Raw genomic sequence first — 17,530 nt, forward strand, 5'->3', positions numbered from 1 at the left:
GGAGATAGGAGCACTCTTTTTCTAGTAAGATTCAGGGCAAATTTGGAGTGTTGATTGATTGAACTTTATAAAGTGGGGCCAGTAGGTATGTAGATAGGTCTACGTACCTACCTACCTAGGTAGGTAGCCTACCTAACTATTTACATACCTAGCTACGTAGTCTACCTACCTGCCTACGTCCTATCTAGGTACCGACCTATGTAGGCAACTACCCTCAGTTTTATTCATTTCTTTACAAGATGCCTCCGAATCTCACCCATTCTTTCCCTCCAAAGCATCCTTGCTACCATTTGAAAATGATGAGCTTCAGCTTCGAGCTTGACACCGCCTGCTCTCTCATAAACACTCCAGCTATCGCATCGAACTGCACGCAGGTGCCCCCCCCCTCCCTCCCTCCCTCCCTCCCTCCCCCCCCCCCCCCCACACAACAACATGTGTCTCGCAAATTGAGAGGGGAAAAAAAATTCTATTGTTCCAACATTTATATTTTCTGTTGCAGGCAGGTCGAGCTCGGTAAGCAGGTGCTTGTGCGGTTTTCCTACTACTCTTCTCTCTCATCATGCTCTATCGCTCCACTTTGATTTCTCCATGGCTTCGATTTCGCCAGACGCAGGTACTCACTTCATTCATGCACATGGCTAGCACGCACATGAGCTGAAAGCTCTTCATGTCTGTAATATTGCATGCATGCAAATAGTACTTCCCCTTACCAGATTGGATGTTTATCATGCTGGGGTTTGAATCAAGTTGCTGTATGTTCGAGTACTGCTCTATTGTTTCTCAACAATTGTTTAAAGTGCATTCCTTAGCAGTGACTTGAATGTTGAAGACGCAGACAGAAATCTTGTCATAAAGACATTAGTAATCTTGTCATGAAGACATTAGTCTGTTGATCTGTGCCATGCAAAACTCTGCATTTATCTTGTTTTGCTGGTGGTGTTTACAATTCTAAATTGCAAGCATTCAAAGACAAACTGGTTGTGATACAGGTATGCCGGGAGACTTCAGATCTTCAAGAGATTCTTCGGAAAACCGCAATGCCTGACAATATGGTTATTATAACCACTCTCAATGAGGCCTGGGAAACACCAAACTCAATGATCGATCTCTTCTTACAAAGTTTCACCACCACAAGCCTTTTGAATCACTTGCTGATTGTTGCCCTCGATAACAAGTCATATGAGAGGTGCCTGGGCATTCATTCACACTGCTTTCATCTGAAGACAGACGGAGTGGACTTCTCAAGAACAGAGAAACTTTTCATGACCCCTGACTACCTGACGATGATGTGGACAAGGATTGACTTTTTACAGCAGGTTCTTGAGAAAGGATTCAGTTTTATCTTTTCGGTATGATACTTTGCATGGTTTGGTGTTAAGCTCCATTGTTGCTGTCGCAGCTTTCCTTTGTTTGCATTTGAAGTGGCACGTTTAAAAGCAATTGCAGAAGACGTAATCAGGTTGCCTTGATCGAAACTTAAGTTTTGAAAGAACATAACGATTCAGAGGAAACTTACTCATAAGAAGGGACTGAAACAAGCAAACATTGATTGATGAAAGCTGAATTGGGCTTGTTGGTTAGTGACTATACATAAAGGAAGTCAACGTGAGTTAGTGCCTCTAGTGTATGCATAGGATTCAGCAGATTGTTACATGAATTTGCATACAATTTGCACCCACATCTCTAACATGAATTGCCACACATTTTTTGGCAGGATGCTGATATCTTATGGTTTCGAGACCCATTTCAGTACTTATCTGCTGATGTAGATTTTCAGGTGGCCTGCGATTTTTATGTGGGGGATCCAAGCTCATTGGAAAATGCAGTTAACACAGGCTTTGTCTTTGCTCGGGCTAACAACAAGACCATCAGCTTGTACAAGTATTGGTATATGGCCAGAGAAGCGTTTCCTGGAATGCATGACCAGGATGTCTTTAACAAGATCAAGCGGAATAAAGCTCTTGAAGTGATTGGCTTACGAATGCAGTTTTTGGACACAAAGTTCATCTCAACCTTCTGCCAACCTTCAGATGACCTTGAGAAGGTGGCTACTATGCACGCCAATTGTTGCTTTGGCCTGCAAAGTAAGCTAGATGACTTGCGGTGGATACTTGCTGATTGGAATAGGTATCGGTTATCGACAAACAGGACAAAGGAAGTGAGGTGGTCAGCACCAAAAGCCTGTTTGGACAGGTGAAAAGTGCTGGATTAGTCTAATTGGATGGGCAATGTGCGAGAAAAGCTACACAACATATGTCATTAACTGTACATGTTAGTGAGGTGTACTACAAAAGGCAAACATCATTAAACATACACAAAATTATCTACTAGCCAAAGTGAATCTCTAAGAAACACGGAGGATGGCATGATGGGATTGGGGCAGCAAGTGACAAGACACTGCTACCTGTTCAACCATGATGCAGATAGTAGTCAACCATTCCTTGCTAAAAAGGTGGAAGCAATTAATTAAGATTTAATTACGCATAGGATGCCTTTGTCAAAGTCAACGATGCGGAAGCGTATAGACCAAGGGGAAAGAGCACGAGAGAGAGAGAGAAAGAGAGAGAGAGATATTGTGAACCAACCAACGTTAGCAATGAGCTAATGATAATACAATGGGGGTTGAGGATTGCTTGTATAGCAACCTCAGTGAATTGCCCTACCCGGACTTTGACAAATAAGTAAAATAAATACCTAAAAGCCAAACTAAATAATGGGATTACATTCGACAGTTCACTTGAGATGCCAAAACTCCAATACCCTTTCTGCAACTCATAGTGGACATCAGTAGTGAGACCAAGTCGATGAAGAAGCTACCATGGACACCCTAGTAGTTGTACACTCATTTGGATACACCTCGGATTTGCTTCCCTCAACTTTGCTCCTTAGAAGAATGCCATCTTGAGCATCGGTTGCCTTTTAGGAAATTGAATTGTAGACCACACTATGTCCAAAAAATCCCCATTCATGAACTCTGAACACATCACGCCCAAAATATAAAACTCCAAGATAATGAACTTTGGAACATATCTTGTCCATGATCCGACCAAAAACAATGGGTTGGTGCACTCATCTATAGTGTTTTAGACATCTGATTGTTTCCCTGCTAGATGCATGTGCATTGAACTTTGACCTATGGGTCCAAACACCGATAACTTCAAGTCCAACACAAGGGTCCAAATTAATTATAGGGAGCACTCCTTGCCCCTCTCTGCCACTCAGAAGCCTCTCTCTGGATGAAGCTAGCGGTGACACCTGCTTTGAAGCTTTGACTAGCAATCTCGGTCCTTGGCCATCGTGGTCACCACAACGTGTGCCATGTCGATCTCCTCTGTCAAATCTTTATTACCATAATCTCTATCCAGCTTGCCTTTGACTTTGCCTTCATGTGAGTTCTTGCTTTTGCCTTTGACTTCAAACTCCTGAGCCAAACAAAGCGTCATGTCACATTCATAGAAAATGTTCTTGTACCCCATGGGTACCAAGGTAGCTAACTCAGTACTGGTACTGCCATCCTTGTCAAGCTTGCCGATGCCTCTGTCCTCTATCGAACTCGCCCATTTGCTTTTGGCTTCACAATCTTGAGCCAAACAAGTCGGTGGTTTCCTTGAGAAGTGTGCTGGTGTATAGCATGTTAATTGGATGGTTAATCTGCTATCCATAGCCGATGGTCAGTCTTGGTGTTTGTTGTCATGTGTGCTCAAGCAAGGGGAGGCCATTTTGAAGTTGCAAGAACTGGAAACTTGTACTCCTCGCACTCCAAGGGCTGCATACAACTCCCAAGCTGTTCTGCCCTTAGCCAATCCTCTTTCGCACCTCCCAAAGGGTGGCCAGTCAATTCCCAAGTCACTCCATACGCTTTGCATAGAGGGCTACACATGACTTTCTTCTCCCAAGGTGCTCCTCAAAATGCACTTTTTGGGCCCCCTCTTGGGCTCCGAATCACTAAGGCAAACTGCCCTCATCGTTTTAAAACGCTGTGGAAAGTATGGGAAATTGGACCGTCGGCAAATGGTGGGTGTCGCCATCGAGGGGAGAGTGGGTGGCAAGTCTTTGTTGACAACCTGTAGAGGAGCATTTTAAAATGCCGTCGCTTGGGGGGGAAGTTGTCGTCGTCAAGCATATCAAAACGCACAAGGAAAGTAGTCGTCATTGGCAAACCCTTTCGGGAGCGTTTTAAAACGCTGACTATAGATCTGGGGGGAGTGTGCATCGGATGTCGTCAAGTGCATGCATAATAGATGTTTTACAACGCTAGCGATTGGAGGAGCCTCTCCTACGGCAAGGTAGCAATCCACACTAGTTGGCAGCAGTTCTCGTAGCGTTTCAAAACGCTAGTGGAGCAGGAAGGGCCCGCGATAGGCTCGAAGCAGCTGCATTTTGCAATGTCGACAGGAGAGAAATGACGGGGATGGCATCGCCGCAAGGTGAGGGACAATGGTTCTTCTCTTTATGGGTCTTCTCCTCTGGGCCACCTTGCTCGCCCAAGGTCATCAAGCACAAAGCTCTGATACCATGTCAAAGTCGATGATGCGGAAGCGTATAGACCAAGGGGAGAAAGCACGAGAAAGAGAAAGAGAGAGAGAGACAGAGAGAGATACTGCGAACCAACCAACCTTAGCAATGAGCTGATGATAATACAATGGGGGATGAGAGTTGCTTATATAGCAACCTCAGTGAATTGCCCTACCTGGACTTTGACAAATAAGTAAAATAAATACCTAAAAGACAAACTAAATCATGGGATTACATTGGGCAGTTCACTTGAGATGCCAAAACTCCAATAACCTTATCCACTTGGAAACATGCAGGGATCAGCTAACATAATGTTAGGAGCTTGTTCTTATGAGGAAGCATGCATAAGGCATAGATGAAAGTACTCAAGCCTTCGTGTGCGAACATACAATAGAAGCTCTCTCTCTCTCTCTCTCTCTCTCACACACACACACACACACACACACACACACACACACACACACACACACACACACACACACACACACACACACACACACACACACAACATTAGTCATGACTATGCATCGGTGGCTTCTTTTGTGCTTCACGACGTATTTCCCAATCAAGTTTTCTACATTGCCATCTTCAAAAACAAAGAAATCCTGAAGAAAAATGAAAAGGGACTCGTTTACAAACTTTAAAGAAAAACAATGGCATTATGAAACAAACAAGCATAATGGTGGCTTCGCAAACAAGCACCGCCCATCGCTTGTATGGGCTCTACATGGGCACTCACAATGTGAGCACCTTTTTCTCTAGGGCGCTTTACAAATTCACAATTGATTGGACATCAATTCTATTTCTCACTTGGAGGGTAGTGAAGGTGGTTGTCTAGCTCTTGGATAGCTCATTAGACATGTCCATACACACGTGGCAAGAATTCATGTCTCCATGCACAACATTCCTTTAAAAATTGATTGGTGCCCTATTTTATGGGAGCGCTCATTGGGGTGGGGGTTGGGGGGGGGGGGGGGGGGGGGGGGGGGGGGGGGGGGGGGGCATCACAAAGGCCTGCACGTTTATGACTAGACTGCCATGTCCACACTATCGTGCGCCCTTGAGCTTTGTGTGAAATAGTTGCGGACACCCATTCCAAAGCCACTCTTAATAGAGCATCCTAATTTAATAGTTCTTGAATTAACCAGGTCAGCTTCCTAGAGCCTCCAAAAGGTCTTGTCCATGAACTAGTTAAATTAAAGGTTGGTCTATGATTTTCATTTAATGGAAGGAAAAAGAAATATATTAAGGCTAGATCAGCCCTTCCCTATTTAAAAAGTTGACTCTAGTCATCTTCTAAGTTTGGCTAGGCCACATGTCTCAAGAGGCTTGGATTTGTCTTATGGAAGTTAGATAAGTGTGTGTGTGTGTGTGTGTGTGTGTATGCATGTGTATACCTGCCAAACGATAACTCAAAAGGAAAGAGGGGAAGACTTGTACATGATTAGCAAAGAAGGAGGGGACACGTGGTAGCATAAGCATTGAGTTGCACTACATATCTTCACTTGTCATTGGTCCATGCATTAGGATTCCATTTGAGAACTTTTGGCAAGGGATGAGCAAAAAGAAAGATCTTGTGGGATTCTCTCTCCCTCCCTCTCTCTCCCTGTGTGTGTGTGTCAAGTGTGCCCCTTGTAGAAAAGCAAGTCTTCTCTCTCTCTCTCTCTCTCTCTCACACACACACACACACACACACACACACACACACACACACACACACACACACACACACACACACACACACACACACGGGAGCTTAAGAGATGGTGTCTATGTTGAAGTTCTTGGCTATGGATGCAAATCCAAGCAAGAAGATACATGAGAGTTCTTATTCTTCTTCTATTCTAGCTATGCAAGCAAGCATATACAAAATACTACTTCTTTGCTCAAGAAATATTCTTTTTCACCCTCATCCACCTCCAACTATTGAGGCGGTCCGGGGCGGGCAACAAGAAGAGCGGCCTCTAAAGACCCTTCGAGGCTCCCGTGCTGCTCAATTGGTGCTGGGGCAAGCACAATCAGAGACAGCAACAACCCACAGCCAGAAACCAAACAAGAAAAGGGGCACCACCTAGTTGTAGATGCGAACTAGGACGCACGTGATATCTCCTTGTACTCAAACGCACAAAGAGAGGGGAATGCAAGATAGCCACACACACCAAACACAAACATTCACCACACCAGAGAGAGGTAAAGTGCACAAATCAACTTGAGCAACTCAGTCTTAGCCTTAAAGACTAGATGCACACAAAGCTTGATGAGAAATAGAGGGACAACACAAAACTTAACCTTGTTGCCAATACACAAATTGTCTTAGGGTCACGGGAGCCCTCTCACCGAGCACCCTCTTACAATTTACCTTTTAGGCAAACAATTCAACAAGCCCTCAAACTATCAAGCATGAAATGGAACAACAAACTTCAAGGACAATATACCTTCAACCACCTGATGAGCCACTTATCAAGTCAATTTGGAGAGAAGAGTCGTAGTTGCAGCATACAATTGCACCCAAAACTATGAATCTTATTTATGGACAAGAGTAGGCTACAAGTGTGATTGCAGAGTATAGTATCACTCCACTTCTCTAGATGGCATAACTAACTCCAAGCTTCTCCATGCATCTATGTGTAGTGATGGAATAGAGCACTTACAATGCACACACTCTACACAACTAGGCTTGAAGAGTGGTGTTTTATGTATTGAGAATGGTGTGGTGTAGTGTGATCATGTGATGATTTACAAGGGAGAGAAGGGCTGTATTTATAGGTTTTAGAAGCCCCGATTAAGATTAGGCCTAATCAAGTTTATTTGAAGGAATAAAAGATTATGCATATTTTTTTATTTTTTTTAATGAGGGTGGGTCTCTCTTGTCCTTTGAGTCACATGGATGTGGGCTAAAGGGAAGAGAATTATTGAGGATGATAGGAGAGAGGATTGAGTGAATAATTTGGGAGTGCCTGCTCTAGTAGAGGGTGCATTTTACAATAAGGTTAGTGGTTAGTAGTTAGTAATTATCACTAAAAAATATTTACAAAATCATTCACCAAATGGTGAGATATATGATGAGAAAAGTTAGAGAAGGGATGAGCTTGTAAAGAGAGGTTGAAGCTTTGGAGAAGTTGACATTCACCTCTTTACAGCACCGGAAGAAGAAGCAGTCAGCATGGCGAAGCAGTGCGTGTCGATGAAGCTATGTTATCTTCAAACCTTGGAAAATTCATGATAAAAGCCTTCGTTTGCAGAGGTTAACCTTGGATTTTTGCTAATTTTTTGAAGTTCTTTACAAAGCTGAAGAGGGTATGGTAATATGGACATATATGTAGAGAGAAAGGGGGACACATAGGGTGTAGAAATGGAGGATGAAGGCTATGGAGGTGTGAGAGAAGTGGCAATGGTGAAGAGGGTGAATTAGGACATGGGAGTTGCAGGTTTGGGAGTGGGAAGGAGAGGGAGGAGTGTGTGTGAAAGAGGAAAATGATAAAGTGGAAGAGAGAGTGTGGCTGCATAGCATGGGCAAACTGGGGTCCACCAATAAAATCATAGCTCACAGCTCGTAGTTGAAAAAAATATGAAAAAAATTTGAGGTGAAAGTTCAGCTCACGAGCTACAACTTTTGTTTGTATCACCTTTTTAAATTCGGGGAGCATGTGATCTTTAAAACTTCAGCAAAACTGACTGTTTTTTCCACTGCACAAAGTCCTTGTGAGGTCTTTCTTTGGATGATTCTTTTGAATACCTCCAAGAGTGAGCGCCCCATGGTGCATGCATGCATTCCACATACCCTTGACCTTATTTGGTAGGTCTATAATTGAAGATATTGTTGAGATCATGATATAAATGAATAGTACAACTAAGAAAATCAAATATTGAGGGGTCTAAAAAAATTATGTACGTGTCAAATATAAATAATATAGGTGGAAAAAATATTAAGGGGTCAAAATAAATCTCTCTCATTATAAGTCTACCATAAAAAGATGAATATTTTTGGTGGTCTAATTTATGAGAGTAATGGAGAATAGATGTAGGAAAGAAAAAATGACAATAGTGAAAAAATATACACATAAATAAACTAGTTTTTTTTGGATTTTTGTTGGGATGGAGTTACACCAAAAATAAGAGAAGCTTGCATGAAATTATTTTTATATGGAATAAAGAGTATGCAAAATGGTAAGAAAAAATATGTTAATGGTGAGTCAATGTACATAGCATAAATAACACACCATAGGTAGAAATATTTAAATAAATACCAAAATAATTATAAAAAATCCTTTTATTTAGGCTCTATATACAATGAAATATTTACACACAAATGGGCCATAATATACTTATAATTTTTATTTTTTTAAATTTTTTGGCTCAACTAGCCCAGTGACTAGCTAATTAAGGGTTTTTAAGAAGATATGGGAAAAGTCCCCTAACTCACACACACCTATATACAGTGAAATGGTAGGGATAGCCACAGTGTTTGGATGATTTTGGTAGGGTGGGTTAACTCACTATGGCAATCACAGAGAGCCGAAAAACGGATATCACTATGTAATTATTTCCCTTTATTGGGATTTTAGGGTTTGGAAAGGAGGGGTACACCATTGAATCATGAAGCTCATAATCTCCTTGGTTTGAGGAAAGGACAATCTTGAATTGTAATCAAGGCTCTCATTGAGAGAATTAGAACTTAAATTCCTTTTGGAAGGGGGACTGGCTACAAGAAAATCCGATCCTCAGTGAGTTGTTAATCTCTATTGTGTTATTCTGTTCAAGTTATGTGCATGATTTTATGTTCTAACATGTGTAAATGGTGGAACAAAATCAACCCAACACAATGCCTAGTTCTCCTCTAAAGAATCTTGTCAGGGAAGACTCACCTTTCATAATCTATTTTCACACTGTGATTGAAAGAAAATATTAGATACTCTAAAACTGGTATTAGAGCTAAGGTTTCTCTTTTCTTGCCTAAGAAGAGAGGTGCTTGAGTAATCCATGAAAGGCTCGAGTTGCTCATTGGCAATATGGTAAGAGGTACTAGATTCACTATCTCAGTTGGCATGGCTATTTATAGGGTACGAGGGACACCATTGGGAACTATGGTCTTAACTTATACTTGTCTATGGATTAATCATTATTGAGCTATTAGCTGCTCAATAGCAACTCATGCTAGCTTAGCACTGTTAAACCCATTCTCCCTACTCTTTGCAATTAACATTATTCTAAACCACGGGTGTAGTTACTTGAGTGCTTATTTTTCAAGGATTAAGAGATGTAGTAGCCAAGGTTTTGGAAGTACCAAGGAAAGAGCTAGCATACAGATGAAAGAAAATATAATTATGGCACAACATAATCAAGACAATATGATTAATATTAAATACTGTCATATTTGAAAAGGTCCATGTGAGCTGGCCACTGGCCATTTAGAAAGCCCTAGGTATAAATGTCAATAACTCTAATGGGAAAAGAGGCTTATTTTTGGAAGACAAGAGAGCTCTGATGTACGCACGCTCAAGCGACTACGAAGCTCCAACTTATAATCAACATAACTGATGATTGTGTAAATCCATTTTCAATTTCGAGACTTACATTGTGTTCCTCTCTCTTTGCTCTTTCATTCAAGTGTAATCATTGTCAATTTTGTTGAGGTTTGTCACATGTTAGTGAGCATAATATTCAGATTTAAATCACTATTTTTTGACATTTTGACCAGAGGAGAGTGTTCCTAGACCATAAGGCGACCTTTCTGGATCTTTTTGTTACAATGTTTAGGACCTTTTTCTTGATGGATTGTGATTTTGGTACCTTGTTAGATTGTGACTAGACTTGGTAGGATAGTGCCCCTAGGTGTCTTAGACCTCCTCCTAAAATTTCGTTGCATTTTGAGTCCATTTGAGTGTCGAAATGGCGTGATGACCTAGAGCGGTGAGGGAAGGACATAGATAAATTTTTTGAGCATTGACTGCTGGTCTTCTTGTTGAGTTGGTATGTTTTCTTGTTAGTTTCACTTCTTGAAATTGAAAACCTCAAAGAGTCTCCATGTCCCACCCGAGTCACTTCCCTGTATATTGACATATTATGCTAGTGCCAGATAGCTATGCGACATACATCTGTCTCGGCAAACCGCTAACATTGGCACTGTTGCCGGGGAGGAATATTTGTCTTTTCATTCCATTCACACATGATCAATGAAGGAGCTAGACACGGGTTTTAGTCTTTGATAGAGTTTAGAAGTCGAGGACTTGCTAGATCTATTCTCGAGAAGTAAAGAAGGTTGTGAGTGAGATAGCCAAAAGCATTTCATTCTTCGATTTTCTTGTTACTTTTAGAGTGTTGTTCCGTTTTCGTTTGGATTTTATTTTGTACCATTTTGTTTGTTTTTCTTCTTAGTTTCATTTCAATACTTAGGAGTAGGGTAAGTATAAGCTACCACCATCAAATTTGGGCTGAAAGATCAAAGAAGAAAGGGTGAAAACCATATTTTGGCAAAAAAAACCATAACACTAAAATTCTAAAAATTTGATGGTAGAGACCTGAAAAGTGATGCAAATTCTAAAATTTGTTGATAAAGGGCATTGTAAGACTCTCTAGAAGCAATCTGGAAAGTTTGAGCAAATTCTATGGAGGAACATGGATCGCGATCCATGTCTCCCAGATACCATTTTAGTAGAAAAGTGATCAATGATGCATTGGGACATTGCTGTGAGAATTGTTTTTTGAAAGAAAAACTCAAAAATCACATGAAAATTAGCTGCTAGGGAAAAAACAACAAAAGCAAGAATTTCAGACACAAAATTGGATAACTCATAAGATTTTGAGATCCAAATAAAAAAATAAGTAAAATATAATATCCACATAGTGCACGCATACTGATAACTAAACTTCATGTTCAGAAGTGATCAACCATGGATGGGGATCCATGTCTCCCATGACTATCTAGAGGTGAGATTTGACTAGTAGGTAGTTGATACCATTTGAAACAACTTTTCCAAAAGACATCATAGCAAAAAACTGAGAAAAATGGGTCTACAAACAACAGAGTCTATCAGCACACCAAATATCAAGTCCAAAAGTGGTGAAACATGGATCGCGATCCATGTCCCCCATGTGCAATTTTAGATAGAAACTATATGAGCTTGTAGCAGAGACCATTGTGAACAAAAATTCCTAAAGAAGGTTTGTCAAAAAAGTCCAAAAAACTCACCAAAAGTGCCAAAAACACTTCAAAGTGAAAAACTGTCAAAACAGAGGATTGAATTTTTGGTTGACATAATCAAGTCCAAACCACACAAAAATTATATAGCCAACATCGGTATACCAAGGGGAAGCTGTGTACCAAGTTTTTGGGCAATTTGTCACAAGGATACATGGATCGCGATCCATGTCCCCCTGACACAGACTGAGACCAAACTTGTACCATAGCTAGAGCACATCAATAGGAGTCTAGTGGTCTATTCAAACAAAATTTGGATACAAAAAACCAAGACAAAAGCCCAGACCTGTCAAGAATTCTAACAAAGTGCAAGAATTCACCTAATTTTCAATACAAAGGTCCATTTCAAAAAAAACAAAAGATACCATAGGACCTACTAGTCATGCTAATTCTGAAAGAGAAGTCAATTTGGGCTCTAAACATGGATCACAATCCATGTCGCCATAGTGACATCTTGACCTAAAATTTCCTAGATCAGTAGTGCATACATAAGGAAACATATCTCTACGTTCAATTTTAGAAAAAAGTTAACAAATTTGGGTCAAAAGGGAGAAAAACAAGTGATAGACTCAAAACCGTAGAGCAGACTTAGTATTGGGCATTTAACCTGTGAAAACAAGTCCAAATCCAAAAAGATTTGAGATTTAAGTTGTGGACATAATGAGTAACAAGCTGCCAAGAGATCAAGTCCAGAAGTGGTGGAACATGGATCGCGCTCCATGTCCCTCAACCTCAAAATTTGATGAAAATTGGTACAGAGCCTGCATATGTCCTTACCTACACACTGCCAAATTTTGGAGTCAAAATTTGACAGGGGGTCATGGATCGCGATCCATGTACCTCTTCATAGTGGGGGTACCTGATTTGATGAGCTCGTAGACATACTTGAGCACATCTCAAATCTCAATTTTGGACTAAAAATATCATTTGGGGATGAAAATACAAGTCAAAGTTCTTGTGTCCTAGTCCTAAAACTGTTTTGAGTACTGTTTCAAGTGGAGTTTACCAAAAGAAATTGCTCTAACTTTTGATAGACAACTTTAAATTGAGTCAAGTAAAGCCAGGAAACTGAATTTTTTTAGGTTTCCTAAGTTTAAACTTTCAAGGTACCCCAAGAACAATTTCCAGAGACCAAAGGGTGACAAAGAGAGACCTCACGAGGGAAAAAAGGGATAAGTTGCACTAAGCCAAAGTGAGTTTGTCAGAGATTGTCTTGAGAGTTTGAGTGAGCCTTAACCATGATAAACCATCCACCACCAAGGTTTTTTACTCCACTCAGAGACATGAGAACTACAATAAATGCTACAATACCTTCCAGAGTGAGAATCGACAAAGACCCAGAGAAAGACATCCTTTGATCAACAAACCGAACGTGAGGTTCATCAAAACCAATGCATCCATGAGAGTGCTTACGGATTAAGCTCACAATGCATTGTATCGGTTCACAAATAGGGATCAACATACTTTCTACATGTGTGTAGAACCCATTGCTAAAGAGCTGGCATTCCATAAGAACCTCTATGCATTCACGTTGTTGGGCAAAAGAAAAAGTGTGACACCTCTATAGCTTTACAGCCCAAGAGCATTCAAACCTCAACCTCAGTACCAAAAATTATACCAAAAAATCTCTTAGTAAACCCCAACCAAAAGACTTATGCTCCCTTGGGAATTTACAAGCACACGCCCACCCAAAGGACCGTAACATATAGGAGCAAAACCCTGTCAAAGCATCGATTTACAGCACATGCCAACCAATTCATATGAAGAAAAGGGCCTCCCCTTTCACAATTGAACATCACAAACCCAAAAATTCAAAATAAATTCTACAATTCATAGATACATGCCCTCCCAAGCTGTCTGCACACAATTTGCCACTAGGATGGCATAGCCATAAGCATGGAGAGAACTAGTCGTAACTTGAAGAGCACAACTCCAATTGGGGCACTTAAAGCTTGAGAGAAATCTTGAAAAATGAATGGAAAGAAAGATTAAGATAACCAAAATTGAATCTACGTGCCTCTACATGAAAAATTGACACGAAAAGAGAGCTGTCTCGACACGACTACATGTAGAGCAGGCTAGGCGAGGCATAAAACTGCATTAGAAACCATTAAGGAGGCACAACAAGATAAAACATGAAAATTTATGGCATTAGGAGAAAGTTGGACTAACTTTTGGGCCCTGTAAGAAGTGCCACGTCAGCTTAGAGAGAGAAAATGAAAATGTTCCATTGTGCATTTTATGTGATACTTTTCTTCGCAACAAAAGGCCAAAATGGCATTCTTTGGTAGGTAGCCGCCGTCTTTATTATTCTTATCCTTCGTTCTCTTGTCAGGAATCCAACTAACCGTATGACTAATGATTTGAAATGCCAACTTACAAGTGTTCCCTCCAGAAACATAAGCCACACGACTCTATCAACTCTAAACTTGAGAATATGGCTTTCCCTCCCAAAACCTGAGACATTTCTCTGTCTTCTTCTCTATCAACTCTAGGAATGGAGAACGCATCTTTTCCTGATGAAAACACTAATTTGAACTTACAATTCTCAGACCCTTCATCTTTAACACTTACCCAAAGAAAGAACACACATCATCTTCATGTTGATGTATTGCAAGAGTACGCACCGTTGCAGAAACGTAGGAGGGACTCTTTATTATCTCAACAGGAGAAAGAACTTAGAAGGACAAACAAGGAACATCATTTGGATTTGTGGACTGATGGGTCTATTTATCCAAAGGATCCTACGACAAATGTGCCACCTCCCTTTGCTAATATCACTAACCTTTTACATTTCATAGGCGATGGCAAGGATGGGCTATTGGGATACACCGAAAATTTGGAAATGAGAGGATTGAATGCGGAAAGGCAAAGAAACTTCCTGGCAATGGAGAACATGCAGCTGAAGAAACTTAATGAAGCATGCTCTCAAAAGATTTCATCAAACAAAGAGACAATCCAAGGCCTTGAGAAGAAGATCACAAGTTTGTGAGAGAAAGACACCGTGCTTGGTAGTCGGAAAAGAAAACGAGATCTGTGCAACATTGAGAACATGAGGGTTGGTAGTGGTGGCCTAAAAAAATGAATACGAGCTTTAAGGTAACCCGAAGTTTGTTTCTTCAATGTGCTTCATTAAGAAATGGATACACTTACTTTCCTACATGATCATAACACATTGTGCTTTTTTGGTAGGTCTTTACTGCATCCAAACTTGAACAGTGCAGGCTTCAATGCCGGAGTGCATTACAGCCGTCTAGCTCCAAAAGAAGTAGTTGAAGAGATGATAACTCAGAAAAAATTTCATAAGTTGAAAGGGAGGCTACTTACCTCCTTCATGAAAGAGAATCAGCTAGAACCAATGGAAGTGCAAGCAATACTTGATGAGAGTGGCATCTCACAGATGGGATACATGGCACTCTTCAAAGCATTAGCTAAAAAGTCTCAAAATAAACTACAGAGAGGATCATTGCTGCCAAAGCCATCACATGTAAAGGCTGCTCGCCGACACGTAAACGATGAGGTGTTTGAGAAACTTGGGTCACCATTCCATATTGAAGCAACGTTCTTAGGAAAGGGCGGCAGAGAGGTACAGTTTAATGAGCACAACAACCTCTTCGTTGATCTTGAAGCATTGCAAAGGTATGCAGTTCACTTCTTTGACATCAGTCGAGACGAATGCGGTGGGGTTCTCAAGTTTGTTTTGAAGCTCGACGAGTGCGAGGTCCTGAAGAACAAGAAGTTGGAGAGAGTCACCATTACCCTCATGAACAGAGCTCTGGATCCATCAATAACGAAAGAGGATCCACGATACTTCAGCGTGCAATCAGAAACCAACATTCTAACTCTAGGATCATTTCAGGTATGCTTCGTTCAATCCTGATAACAAATATATTGATTATTTGGTTGTTGACTTTGTGTTTTGATTTTTCATTGCAGGTTGATAAGGAAAATTTTGAAATCCTCGATTGGGTTTTTAGTCAAACACAAATTCCTTCTATCATCAGTGAACAAAGAAACGGAGCCGTTCTTTCAGTGGAAGGATTTGGTGACTACACAGTGGAATGGCACATGGCAGGTGACTTAAAGATCTTAAGTGTATGTACAACATAACACACGGAGCAGCTGTGGCAAATCCATGCTTATATTGCATGGCTGATGCACAATCACTTGAGAGTGTGCAATGGATTAGAGCTCCCAATAGGCATCTTCAAGATAAAACTTTTAAACCAATGCTTGATATTCCTTTGAGTAGAGTTCACGTCTGTACACTTCATGCACTCTGTCGAATAATTGAAAAGGTGGTTCATTTGTACATATGTTTTGCATGGACATTAAAGAGAGAGAGTGAGTTGAAAAGAGTGATCAAAGCATTAGAGGGAGTGCTCTCAGACATTGGTTTTCATGGAGGCAATGTCAAAATCGAAGAGGACCCTAAGATGTCTCAAAGCAGATACAAGGTACCGAGGAAAGCATCGATAGGCGGAGTGAAGGAAAGAAGGTTTCTTGGGTTTAGCCTCAAAGATTCAGATAGAGAAGAAAGGAGAAACCTGTTCAACAAATGGAAACAGTTACATAAAGTGGTTAAAGACAATGCTGGTGGTGGGGCAATCCAGAATCAAAAGGTGAATGTGTGGAAATCACTAGACAAAATTTTTCATTACGTTGAGCAGCATTCTTGGGACCAAAGTAAGCTCACATCATTTCAAGCAGCCTTGCTGGATTGGAAAAAGGCTTACCTTACAGGGTGGGGTGGGCAACATATCACACATTACATGGTAGGTTGGAATTCTACGTATACAAAAAACAATATTTTAAATTGTACTCTACTGACCATTTTGTTTTATTTCAATGCAGCACATACTGTTCAACCATGGTCCATATTTTTCCAAGACATACGGCTCACTATCAATATGGTCCACACAAGGCATGGAAAAAACCCACTACATGGCAAGAACAGGTTATTTTAAGCACACTCGACATGGGGGAGGAAAAGAAAAGGCCAATAGCCTATTAGAGTTACACCAATGGACTTATAGACGACTAATTCATAGAGCAAGGCAGAAGGAACTTCTTAAGAGTTCATAAATTACACGGTCTTTACAACACATCTGCAAAGAGAAGAAACAGATGGCTTGGGGAGCTTCAAATGCGGCGGAGCGCCATGCGAGGTGGCGCCGGTCACGAGTCAGGAGTGGGAGAAGATGGACCTGAGCCCGTCGTTTTTATCCTCTTCAATGCACCTCCTTCTTCCTCAGTTTGTACCTCTTCGATGTGCAAGCTCTGTAGACGAGCTCGTTCCTCTGTTGATGGTAGCATCCCCACGGGCATTAGGTGTCTTCTTTCCCTCAGAAACAACCGCTTGTTGTATGGATCTAAGCTTTCCGGGTCTTCAACCCCTGCAGCCAGAGCCTGAGCTGTGTAAGACATGAAATAGGGGGCTCTGAGTGCTTGGCACCCATACCCAATGCCAAATACGCGTAGAGCAAACTGTTTCTCAATTAGAATTAGTCTTTCTACGTTTAGTGGGAGGGGGTGCCCACCACACAATCTTGTAATAACTTTCATTGCAAATAGTGGGAACTTTGCATTGTCATCGGAGTATTCCTTGTGGTATATTATGATCTACATAAAAAATGCAAAGAATTTATATGCCGTAAGTGAGATGAGTGAAATTGCCAAGTACTTGAATTGTTTCTACAAACCTTTTTGTGGTTGAAACGCCCGATGTAGTGAGACAACGCCACATCCTTGCCTTGGACTCCAGTGTGACAAGCCCTTGCCGTGAGCCTCCCGCTCTTCTAAGGAAACTATCGTCAT

General features: G+C 41.0%; 2 protein-coding genes across 4 annotated transcripts; both read left to right on the forward strand.

The window, feature by feature from the left end:
- Nucleotides 1-221: 221 nt before the first annotated feature.
- On the forward strand, nucleotides 222-2,330 carry LOC147425218 (uncharacterized protein At4g15970-like). Of its 2 annotated transcripts, none has more exons than XM_086500628.1 (4): nucleotides 222-374; nucleotides 500-613; nucleotides 990-1,349; nucleotides 1,715-2,330. In XM_086500628.1, the coding sequence occupies exons 2-4, from the start codon at nucleotides 560-562 to the stop codon at nucleotides 2,195-2,197; spliced, it is 897 nt and encodes a 298-aa protein (XP_086356754.1). In that variant the 5' UTR covers nucleotides 222-374; nucleotides 500-559; the 3' UTR covers nucleotides 2,198-2,330. The 2 variants fall into 2 exon arrangements, with proteins under 2 accessions (XP_086356754.1, XP_086356755.1); XM_086500629.1 differs by having other exon boundaries at nucleotides 1,778-2,330.
- Nucleotides 2,331-5,537: 3,207 nt separating this feature from the next.
- On the forward strand, nucleotides 5,538-17,300 carry LOC147425219 (uncharacterized). 2 transcript variants are annotated; one of them, XM_086500405.1, is made up of 4 exons: nucleotides 5,538-14,812; nucleotides 14,906-15,572; nucleotides 15,650-16,488; nucleotides 16,568-17,300. In XM_086500405.1, the coding sequence occupies exons 2-3, from the start codon at nucleotides 14,994-14,996 to the stop codon at nucleotides 15,821-15,823; spliced, it is 753 nt and encodes a 250-aa protein (XP_086356531.1). In that variant the 5' UTR covers nucleotides 5,538-14,812; nucleotides 14,906-14,993; the 3' UTR covers nucleotides 15,824-16,488; nucleotides 16,568-17,300. The 2 variants fall into 2 exon arrangements, with proteins under 2 accessions (XP_086356531.1, XP_086356530.1); XM_086500404.1 differs by having other exon boundaries at nucleotides 5,538-15,572.
- Nucleotides 17,301-17,530: the final 230 nt, after the last annotated feature.

This window comes from Adiantum capillus-veneris, chromosome 25, assembly GCF_014529385.1.
Source record: "Adiantum capillus-veneris isolate H3 chromosome 25, ASM1452938v2, whole genome shotgun sequence".
In the NCBI taxonomy this organism is placed as follows: Eukaryota; Viridiplantae; Streptophyta; class Polypodiopsida; order Polypodiales; family Pteridaceae; genus Adiantum; species Adiantum capillus-veneris.

Excerpts from the sequence above, each read along its gene's own strand:
- LOC147425218 (XM_086500628.1), top strand. The coding sequence starts at position 560 with ATGCTCTATCGCTCCACTTTGATTTCTCCATGGCTTCGATTTCGCCAG. Across the intron at positions 614-989 it reads TTCGATTTCGCCAGACGCAG|GTATGCCGGGAGACTTCAGA; the intron begins GTACTCACTTCA and ends GTTGTGATACAG. Across the intron at positions 1,350-1,714 it reads GATTCAGTTTTATCTTTTCG|GATGCTGATATCTTATGGTT; the intron begins GTATGATACTTT and ends ATTTTTTGGCAG.
- LOC147425219 (XM_086500404.1), top strand. The coding sequence starts at position 14,853 with ATGGATACACTTACTTTCCTACATGATCATAACACATTGTGCTTTTTT. Across the intron at positions 15,573-15,649 it reads TAACTCTAGGATCATTTCAG|GTTGATAAGGAAAATTTTGA; the intron begins GTATGCTTCGTT and ends TTTTCATTGCAG.